This window comes from Crocodylus porosus, unplaced genomic scaffold (assembly GCF_001723895.1).
Source record: "Crocodylus porosus isolate Cpor-Errol unplaced genomic scaffold, CroPor_comp1, whole genome shotgun sequence".
NCBI lineage: Eukaryota > Metazoa > Chordata > Crocodylia > Crocodylidae > Crocodylus > Crocodylus porosus.
In genome coordinates this window covers 13,522,934-13,533,633 of record NW_017728928.1, presented here as the reverse complement: position 1 = coordinate 13,533,633, position 10,700 = coordinate 13,522,934, and the positions used below count along the sequence as shown (strand labels likewise).

The following is a 10,700-nucleotide window of genomic DNA, read 5'->3' as shown; positions in this document are numbered from 1 at the left end:
ACATTTTATGCCCCTGCCCAATGCCAGATGGCAGGTACCAAAGTTCAGTCTCTTACCCGCCTCTGCTGTGCGCCCCATCTCTACCATTGTTCTCCAACTATTTAAGTTGGTCTAGGAAAAGATATCAGATTCACCCGAAGACCCTTGTCTGCCCACCTCTACCAGAGCTTTTCACTCGTGTTCGCTAAACGTGCCTTCCCTCCCGTTGCTGTGTGAAAGTTTTGCTCAGACGGAAGGGGGAATTGTAGTATTCCCAGAACACATAAAAATCACGAGACAGGCCACCTCCAAGTCAGGGAGCAGCTTAAAAGGGTAAGATCTTTGTGGAAAAACGCTTGGGGAGCTCTCCTCTCTGGTTGTCCAGAGTCAGGACGTTCCCAGAGGGGAGCCGGGCGGATGAGTGCCCTAGAGACTGGTACTCGGGTCCCACCGTAAAGGGGAACGCCCGAGTCCTCAAGAGGCAGCACCGCAGACTTCATTCTGGACCCAGCCTGCGGTGTCTCCAGGGGAACATGCATGGCTACCTGCTGTGGCAGGTCTGCTGCTCACTCCTGGGCTATAGGCTGTGTCTGCCGTAGCAACTCCCAGGGTGCGCTCCCGAGGCACCCGCCTGCTGTAGCAGCTTCTGCCGTGCCTGTCAGGCTGCATGCCTATTCTGCTGTGGGGGGCTAGCTTGGTACTGCAGCTCTGCTGTACGCGGCAGGGGACCTTCTCTGGAAAACAATCCTGCCCGGCTGTGCGGCTGCCCTCCCTTCCAGGGGCACCCGCTATCTCTTCTGCACGCATCAGTTGTGCCTTTTGCACCCGTTCCATCTGTCAAGCTGTCTTCTTGCTGCATCCCTTTCTCCATCTCTAACATGGACCCAGCAGTCTTTGCCCGTCTGTCTGATCTGTCTGTCTTGATCCCGCTCTCTCTCAATCTGAGCGTGCACCTAGGCAAGCAATTAAGAAAAGACACACACGGTTACACACACAGGCTTTTCCAGCCTATTTCTCTGCTTCCAATCTTCCTTCAGGTACCGTCTGTTGTTATAAGCCCCTGTAGTATTTTCCTTCTTGGCGAGCAAAGAGATCGGGCTGCAGATCCAGAATTCCTGGTTTTCAATGAGTTTGAAAGGTCATTTGGGGGTGGGGGAGGGGCAGGGGGGGAATAATCCGCAGCACAAGTACCCAGGAATTTCTCTTCTCCTTTAACTCCATCTCCTTCCCTGCCTGCCAAAAACACTACCTGAAATGTGGAACATCCTAACAATAAAATCTCGGACAAAAGAACAACAGCAAGCATTAGGATTGTGCCACTGCGTTCAGTTCACGCAACCCAAATTCCTCTAAGGTTTGAGTTGGAAGCAGGGAGAGAAAGCACATTTTGGGATCACCGAGATCCTGCTCAATATAGCCGTTTGTTTCAGAGGTGTTTCCCACTTCTTTGCCTTCCAAGCCAACCTTATCCCCACAGGCACGGACTAGAAATCAGAGCCAAGCAGGGATTTTGCCTTCCACGCACAATCTCCTGCAAAATTAGGTAATGCAAGAGAAAGCAGAAAAGGCACAGCGCGGCTAAGCCAGCTGTTGAGATAAGTTTAACTGTTCACTTTGGATGCTGCATTTTCTCAGAGCTGTTTACAAGGGCTGGAAAAAAAAAAGACTTTTAGTCATAAAATCTCCAAGGCAGACGATCCTGATGTTCCACAAAACCACTTTTTCATTTCGCCCTGTTTGGGGGGGAGAGAGAAATACAGACAGACATTGAGTGAGAGAGAGAGAGAGGAGGAGGAGGAGGAGAGAGAAAGTGAGCTCACGTTCACACATTGGTAAAGAGGCTGGTCTTGCAATGCCTTTGAATATTTTACTTTTAGTCAGTTCCCCATCAGAGTCAGAGTCATACATCTATGCCGAGCTGAAGCAAACTACGGCAATGGACAGCACTAGAAGATTTGAAATCTAATCTCATACATTATATCTCCTGGATATTTTTTTAATTACATACCCCCCCCCACGCAAACACAAGCACACACACATACACACACACGCAGACGGTATCACCCACACTACCACAGAACAAACACCTATTCTGTCCTCACGGATACACACACACGAGCGCACACGCACACACATCTCTCTTTATCTCCTCCTGGCTTCCTGGAGGATTGTGCCGGCTGTTTTTCATGGAGAAAGTCCAGGGAGAAATGGAGATTGAGAGATGGGAAAGGAGTGAAGACATGTCAGACGCTGAGAAAAAGGTGATTCAAGAGACCTGGAGCAGAGTATATGCCAACTGCGAGGATGTCGGGGTCTCCATACTAATCAGGTATTTAAAAAAAAAAAGAAAAGAAAGAAACAAAGCGAGCAAAAATAATAATAAAATCAAAATGAAGTGAGTGATGGCTAGAGAGGAACTGTTCTCAGTAATTATTGGCTCTGATCAGGAACGATTTCACAGCGCTCCTGATTTCAATATGCTATGGGGGGGACCCTTTTAATACAGTTTGTGGGAAGCAGTATTTCAATTGGAAAGGTCACCTTATACTCTGTGGCTGGAGGTGGGGGGAGTGTAGGAGGAGGGAAGAGCTGTACCGGGCTCTGCTCAGTGGTTTCTACTTAGATCCTTGCTGATGGCATGGCATATACCAGGGTCTTGGGTGAAATCCTGCAACTCGCAAGCCAAGATGCAACCAAAACAGGTGTGTCTGCGATGGCACCATCTGCTTGTCGAACTAGAGCATCAGTTACAAAGAACAATGCAGAAGTTGTCTGCTAAGGATGGGCGGAAGGTCACTAGCAGGACTGGGGGACGGGGGGATGTGAAAATAGGTCTGTGAGCTTTGGATGCACAAAACATTTTTGCACTGGGAGCGGGATGTGGTGACTACCTTAGGGACCACCAGAGACCTGCAGGTAAAGGGAGAGGTGTTTGTCAGAGGAGGGAGCTGGGGGGAGGGGGTGTCATTTCAAGCAGATGGACTGGGCTGGAGGGGTTGTTTCCCCCTTCGGCAAGTGCTTCACTATTCATTGAATTTTGACTGTATTTTTGTGCTCCTGAACCTCTTGATATTCCCTGGGGACAGCACAGCCTCAGGCAGTCTTGTCTCAAGCCCTTTGGCTCCCCAAATGAGAAGTCAGGGGAGGAAGCCTGGTGTAGGGGAGAGGGCGACAAGGCCTTGGGTTTCCGGGGAGAGGAGGAACTGCAGGAGAAGCCAGTGATGGGTGGGCAGGTGGAGAGGAACAGCTACAGACAGAAACAATGACCAATTGCCCCTTGAGCTGAGCAAAGATGCCTGCTATATAGACTTGAACATAAACCTCCTGCTCTACACCCCTGCAAGCGCTGGGGGGGAAGCTGCCCAGAGCCCCTTTTTTGGCCACTTTAACCCAAACTGAAATCCCCACTGTTTTAACACTGGGGTGTTCAAAATCCAGGTGCAAACCTTGCTCTGGAGAGATCAGCCTCAGGACTGACCCCTGCTCCGAGAGACACTTGGTCGGATGCATTTCTCACTCGTACAAATCTGAAAGTTTCCTGGGAGGGGGGCCACCCTGAGCCTACGGGAGCTACCGGGTCAGCAGAGATCCCATGAGATGTGTGGGCAAAGCCTGCCGGCCCCTGTCCGTCCGACTGCAGGCATCTGAACACGCGCCCCCAGTGGGACTCTCCTGGAGGGGGCTACTTCCAGCGAAGGACCACCAGCCATCCCTCAGCCTTCTCTGTGTCGGAGCTTGAACTAGTCGGGCGTATTCTCTGCCCGGGATGCCCCATCCTGGGGGATCTCCTGCCCTAGTTAATATACCATTCGGGTGAAGCCCTGGCTCCACTGAAATCAGTGGGAGCTTTGCCACTGCCTTCAGGCAAGGCTTTTACTCCAGCACCTCCATACATCATTTCAAAGCACCAACCTCTTCACCCCCCAGGATCTGCACTTGAATCGCATGCCTGCTTCTCCTGCCCCACTTCCAGCAGGGGCTGAACCCCAGCCCCAAGGCCCCACAGCACTGGGCAAGGACAGATTCAAGTTGGGCTTGCATTCAAACAAGGCCCGAGAGCTAGGCATTCGGGGGTTGACCTGAGCCACAATGAGGAGGCGGGAGGGGAGTGGGACGTGCTGAGGGGCTGTTCTGTGAAGAGGGGTCTCTGAGCTCTGGCTGGAGGTTTCTTGATGGTCCTCTTGGCTCCAAAGGCTCTGGCTGTTTTTTCTATGACTGCCTTCTGCTTGCCTGACCTTGCTGCATGCTGCTACCTGCAGGCTCACAAGTACCCAGCATTTTCCACCCATGAGAGTTAGGGAAACCCATACTGGATATTTATTGCAGCTTTTCCCATCAGTAGAAGTGCGACTGAACACCTCCAGCATGGAGGGGGATCTGAGCCCTATCATTTGGCCCCATCTCTGTCCAAAGCAGCCTTTGCTTCTGATTCAGGGCGGACTCTTTTGACACCTGCCTTCTCCTCCAGGGCAACTGGTGGGTGGTGTTGAAGCGTGGAGTCTTGTTCTTAGGATGCTGAGGGGAGAGGAGCAGCTATGGACACCTGATTGATGGAACATGGGGTAGTCATTAGTCACGCAGCGTTGCAGATGTCCTGGACTCCTGCCCTCAATCTCCTGCTGAAAGGCTGCAGTGGAGAGTTCACCTTGGCACCTGCAAGTGGACAGAACAGTTCCAGTTCATCAGTGGTTTCAGGGAGGGTGGGTACGAGGCATGGGATATGTGACACAGTCCCGAGCATCTCTGCGATGCTGCACGCATGTGCAGCAAGTGTAGCTGACACACTAAGGGGGCAGGAAGGTGGCGGTAGGAGGAGAGGCTAACAAGGAACACAGGAGAAGAGAAGAAAGCAAAGCCTGTGGTCATCACAACAGGCAGATGCCCTGGAGAGCCAAGCACATTGCTTTGGCTGTCAATGTGCTGTAAAAAAAATCAAGTTCCAAGTAATCCTAATGATTCCTGAGAGAAGCAAGGGGTCAGAGAGCATCCTCAGCTTTGGGTTTGCACAACAGCCTGAAAAGCAATCGGAAAGGGGAAAGAGAGACAGGCACAGAGGGGCCCTCGCTGTAAACTCCTGAGCTGCATCCAAACTTTCCCAATGTCCAGGGCTGTTTGGAGACCCAGGGCATTGCTTGATGCTTAATTCTAAATGTCCCAGAACTGCAGGCTGGGGTTTCCTTGTCATTGTCCCCAAGGCAGTGCCAGCTAACAAAGCCAGAGCAACTGGCTTGGCAAAGAAAAGGATTCCCAGGGAGGCAGGAGCTGGGTGGGAAAATGAGTTATTTAAAACTTAGCACCTGGGATTTACGTAGGTAGATTTGGGGTTGTATGGCTGCCTTTCTTGCCAGCCAGAGCTCTGCCAAGATGCCTGTGGCAATGGGAAGGAGGTGGGGGTGCAGGAAAGAGCAGGAAGGGTTCTAGGTTATAGCAAGTGACCCATCCTTTTTTCCCTGGTGCAAAACCAAAAGATCTCAATTGTCCCTGTGACATGACACACTGCAGGTGACTCACAGCTCCCTCACAAAGGCCATCTATAGATGTTAATGCACAGCCTTCACCCCATGCTGGAGAAGAGGGCAACCAGAGGGACAGCAGAGGACAGGGGTAGCGCTGAGTTCTAAGGACAGATTAAGAAGCTCCAAAACTGAGAGCCAAGCCTCCTTCCCAGGGGTGAAATTGGCTCTCAACTGAGCTTTCATACCGTTTTCACCCCAGAGCTCCCTGGGGAAATTCGTGCATCATAAAAACAGGACAGCCCTGGCTTCAATTGTCAGTACCTGTGTTAACGGCTCTCCCCCGGCTGACTCCGGCACGCCTTCACATTTCACAGCTGGCATCAGCAATAGCTCCCTCCAGGAGAACTAGGTCATGTGTAGAGGCTGCTGGCAGGCCCAGGGGGGAAAGGAGATGGAGTCATGCTTTTCTTTTACTTTCTCATAAATGATTCAGCAGCTCGACAACTACAAGGGTCACAGTGTTTTGGCTTGTTGGTACGCTCAGACCACGTGCATCCCCCGCTGTACTCGTATGCATGGGCAAAGTGACAGCCAATCTGTATCAGAGAGCATGTGGCCCACCCATACAGGTGCAGCAAGCTTTCCCAGCCCACTCTCTCCAAATTGCCGGGGGAGTTACAAAGCAGGCAGAGCATCGGTCCCTGTGTATGGAAACTGAGGCACACACATCTGATCAAGCAGGCTGTTGCCTACAAAAGCTCATACCTTAGTCTCCAAGGTGCTGCCCTGTCCTGCCTTCTGCCAGAGGCAAAATGTGACTTGGATAAGGACACCCAGTGACTTGGTAGCAGATGGCAGGCAAATAAATTGCTCCAGGTCCTATTAACAGCAACCCACCTGATGAATCCGCTAAGCCAGACAGGCCAAAAATAAGCAGCTGTGCTTGTTGCTCATTGTTCTCAGGGTCAAGGAGCAAATTTAGGGTTTGTCTTCATGCCCTATGCAAAACTGGGACCTGTTTCTGCCTCTGCCCCACCTTTCCCATTCAATTATCTGTGTCTGTCTGGAATGGGCAGGGGCAGACTCTGTGCCTGGTTCTCCCATTTGGAAATGGCTTAGTCCTTCACAGACACCCACAGAGTTGTACTGTGCTAACAAATACAAGGCCCAGGGCTGGAGGTAGCAAAGCCAAGGGGCAGTGGCCACTGCTTTCTATGACAGACCCAGAGCCCGAAACTGCAAATTCACAGAGGAAGGCTGGGAATGTCTGACGCACAGAGGTGAGTCATACAAATGCATGGCGACAGGCCTGGGCACCGTGGCCCTATGCCCTGAAAGAGCACGCTGTGTTTGCAAACCAGCTCAGCCAGGTAGGAAACACAATCGCCAGGCCAGAGTCCAGGCACTTCTTCTGGAAACAGTGAGGCATGCAGGCCGCGGCCCTTTGGCAGCCCAATGAGAGGGCATAGGTGGGGCTGAAAGAGGATGAGGTGACTTGGTATTTTTTGGTGCATGACAATTATTTACCCTAAAATGCTGTTCGACTGGAAGGGAGGTGCCGATAGCTCAGTAGCTCTGAGTCCTGCCCTGCGGCAAGAAATAGCTTCCTTCTCCTTCTGCCTTGGTCAAAGCCCCTTGGGTCCTAGCACACGCGGGCTGCTCCTCCTGGCTCCTGTTCTGGGTAGACAGAAAGCTCGTGATTCCAGGCACAACCCAAGGCTGCTTTCCCTGGGCCATCCCCACCTGATGGAGGGGTCAGCTCTCAGTGCGGATAGCACAGACCAGGGGTCCTGTTTGAGACAGGGTAGCTGGGAGCTGGCTGCCGTACTGTCACAGTGCTGACTGGCCCCTGTACGTGACTCAGACATGTATATGCTGTGGACTTGGGAGAGGAAGCTGAGGTGAAGTGAGTTGCCCATGGGCAGCATGCCTGGTCTCTTTTGAGCGGGCATTTTTACTGTGCGCATGTGCACAGCTGACCTCTGCTGCTGGCATCTGCGTGGTCCTTGTCACCATGCCTTCGATCACAACGTCCTCTCAGTGCCCCCATGAGGCAGTGCTATTACTGATTGGGCAGAGTGGGCGCTGAAGCATGCAGAGGCAAAGTGAGCTACTCAAGGACACCCAGGAAGTCTGTAGCAGAGCAGGGAGTCAGCTCCCAGGCGACTGCCCTAATACTTAGATAATCCTTCCTCTTTCCCTCTCTAGCAGCCAGAGCATGATGCTGCTGGGGGCCTCAAGGGGCTACTGGGACATAAATGATGCTAATAAATTTTACTATGCTACCGCCAGACCCTGGGAATCAATGCTATGTGGTTAAAAGGATCGCACTAATTGACCCTCTGTGGTGGGTGATCCGCCCTTCTGAGGAAACACAATCTCATCTCAGTTGTCTTCCTCCCTGAGGAAACCACAGGCCAAGGCATTCAACATTACTACTGATTTCACAACTATGTGCTTAAGCCTTCAGAAAACAGGAGCTGAACAGAACTTGGGCCCAGCTTTGCTGCCTTGTCCCCCTAAGCAACATCTTGCTGATGCCAGTGAACCCAGATTTCAGTGGGAACATGCAGGCAAGGAAGGGGACGCAGCCCAGCCGGGGGAAGTAGGCACCTTGCTGTACCCCAGGAGACCTCCTCTCTGTCCCTGGCACTGCCTCTGCAGTGTCCCACAAGCTACTTCATTTCTCTGGGCTGCAGCCTCCCCAAAAGCAACCTAGGGAGAATGAGAATTGTTCCTTTATAAAGAGCTCCTGCTGTTCTGTAGTTGAGCTCTGTGCACAAATACGAGTAGCAGTCACTTTCAGCAGCTCGCATTGTAGGTTGTACCCCACCTAGAAGATACTTTTATTGCCGAGAGTTAGCTGTAGATCCCAACACCTTGTTATTTCTGTTAATAAGAAATGATACGTGGGAGAGAAAGCCCATTTATCTTGCTTTACAGCAGTACAGATCTGCATCAGTCCCAACACAGTCACTGAACGCTTGCTGAATCTTATACAGGCAAATACACTGCACACATCCTGGCGTTGCATGCATGCAGAAAGCACACACCATTGTGCACACAGGATGGGATATGTAACAATACCCCTGAGAATAAGCTCCTGCTGAAAGCCAGTGGGGATCTAATTCCCTGGAGGACCTTGAAAATCTTACAAACACACTTCTGACAAAGAGACACATCTAACGACTGCAAGCACATATGCACACGGCATGAACAAAATCCCACAGCTTTTGTGGCGATGCAGTTCAGATTTGCAGTGCACACATATGAGCAACCTGCCCACAGAGTGAGATGTAGGCACTGAAGAATGATAGATGCCCCTTCGATCTCTTTGGTGAAAACCTTGGACGCTTTAATTTGCTCTTTTCAGAGCATACCAAATTGTATAACTGCATCAAGCACCAACAGTAACAGAAGTAGCAAAGCCACTGCAACACACTGCAGTCATTCTGAACTAGCGTTTGTGGGTCTACAAAGCTCTGGCATTTCTCCACTATAATTTCTAGAGATCAATACACCAAGCCTATGTCCTTTTAAGATGGATTTCATCTTAATTTTCACAGCTATAGTTTCAGCTTCTTCTCAGCCTCAGAATATCTTCCTTGCCTGGTGCTCTACACTTCTCTCTCCTACACTCTCTCACACACCAACCGGAGTCATCTAAAGAGGAGTCATTATAAATAGAGAAGCAGCCCCCATTGCTTCTGAGAGGAGTTTTCTCCTCTCTGAAACAGCAGGATTTGGGCCAGCCAGTGTTTGTCAAGGGTGTTGAACATAAGCACTCCAAAAGCCATGGGCACCATTAGGTTTAAATGCAAACAGCTTTAGTAAAGAGCAGGGCCAAGTGAGTTCATTAACTGAAGCAAAACATTAAAAATGTTCAGGTCAACTCAATAGAAAAATTCTGGGGTTTTCTTGCCAAATCAAAAAACGAAAGAGAAAACCAACAAGGAACACAAGCCCAAACCAAACCTCGAAACCAAACGAATTTCAAGGTGCAGGAAAACATTTTTTGTTCCATGTAAAACAAAATATTTGGTTTCCAATGTGTTTCCCCTGCCTCCTTTCTCTTTCTCTCTTGTTAAATTCAGACACATTACAAAAATGAAAGGTCAGGTTGGGATCAACATGTTGCAATGATTTGAAACATCAAAATAAAGTGTTGCAACCTGTTTCCCCCCCCCATTTATTAAATTTTGGGGGGCCAAAGCACTGAGACTAATTTGTCATGAATTCCTCATGTGTCTTGGTTGAAGTGACTATGCCTTTTGGGGAGGCAGTGAGGGAATGTTTTGCCTGGAAAAATTTGGCTCAGCTGAGTTAATGAGCAAACACAGCAAGACTACTTTGGAAAACTCATGGAAACCCTCAGGCTTAATAAACAGATACTTTGTGTGAACTTTGCAAAAGCACTTTAGAAGCAGGAAAGGCAAGAAAAATTGCAGTAGGCAACAATATTAAGGATTCCAGTGCTACAAAAGTCCCAACTCACCTAGCAGAGTTGCCTGAAGGTCATGCAGGATGGGTAGGGATCCCATCTAGGTTAACTGGTCCTACAGCCTGGCTTCTGGAACACTTGTTGGCCGCATAGGGATGCTACTTAGGCCATCTCCAAACCTGGACTCCCCGACCAACTACACCCCCAAATTCAGCTCTCACTGGCTGTCCAGCCCCATCCTGGGAGCACCACTGGCCTTCAGGTCCTGAGGCTGAACTTTTCTCTTCACCTGCTTCTGCCTCCAGCATATTCCAAACTCACCCACCTACTGCAGGTTACAAGCCCAGAGCCTTCCAACCACAAACCTCCCACCTCCTGTCCTCGATGTCTAGCCCTTCTGCACCCCCCTCCTTTCTTTACTGCTGGGAACTAGAGTCAAGCACAGAAGGAGAAGCTGAGGCAAGTAGTGGGGAGACTGATTCCTAAAAGGGCTCTGCTGGAGGGATAAAAAGCCAATTTGCTGTGGCTATATGGTAAGATGCAGGTGAGGAGGGGTGGCTGGGGCTGGTTGAAGGCATGCACAGGGTCAACCCTAGCTAGCAGGACGGACATGTTCTACACACTTTCTGGTATCGCTGCTCTGTGTGATTGCTTAGGGATGTTAGATGCTGTCATACAGGAGAAGGAGTGTGTGGCAGTGTGTTGGGGTCAGTTTGAGTACTGGCGATTGGGAGGAAAAGTGGGGCACGGTGGAGAAGCAGGGGAGTGATGTGGTCTGTAGGATGGTGGATGGATGGAGAAGCCTTCCTGAGAGAATCTCTCTT

At 50.5% G+C, this 10,700-nt stretch overlaps 1 protein-coding gene across 2 annotated transcripts in view; it reads left to right on the top strand.

Annotated features, from left to right (window-relative positions):
- The first annotated feature begins 1,779 nt into the window (after positions 1 to 1,779).
- CYGB (cytoglobin) overlaps positions 1,780 to 10,700 on the top strand; it is a 46,552-nt gene continuing 37,631 nt past the window's right edge. Inside the window, exon 1 of one of the 2 annotated variants that reach the window (XM_019542660.1) lies at positions 1,780 to 2,308. In XM_019542660.1, the coding sequence (XP_019398205.1) occupies positions 2,166 to 2,308 (143 nt within the window). In that variant the 5' untranslated portion in view covers positions 1,780 to 2,165. The remainder of the gene's footprint in view (positions 2,309 to 10,700) is intronic. The other variant, XM_019542659.1, reaches the window with a different exon arrangement.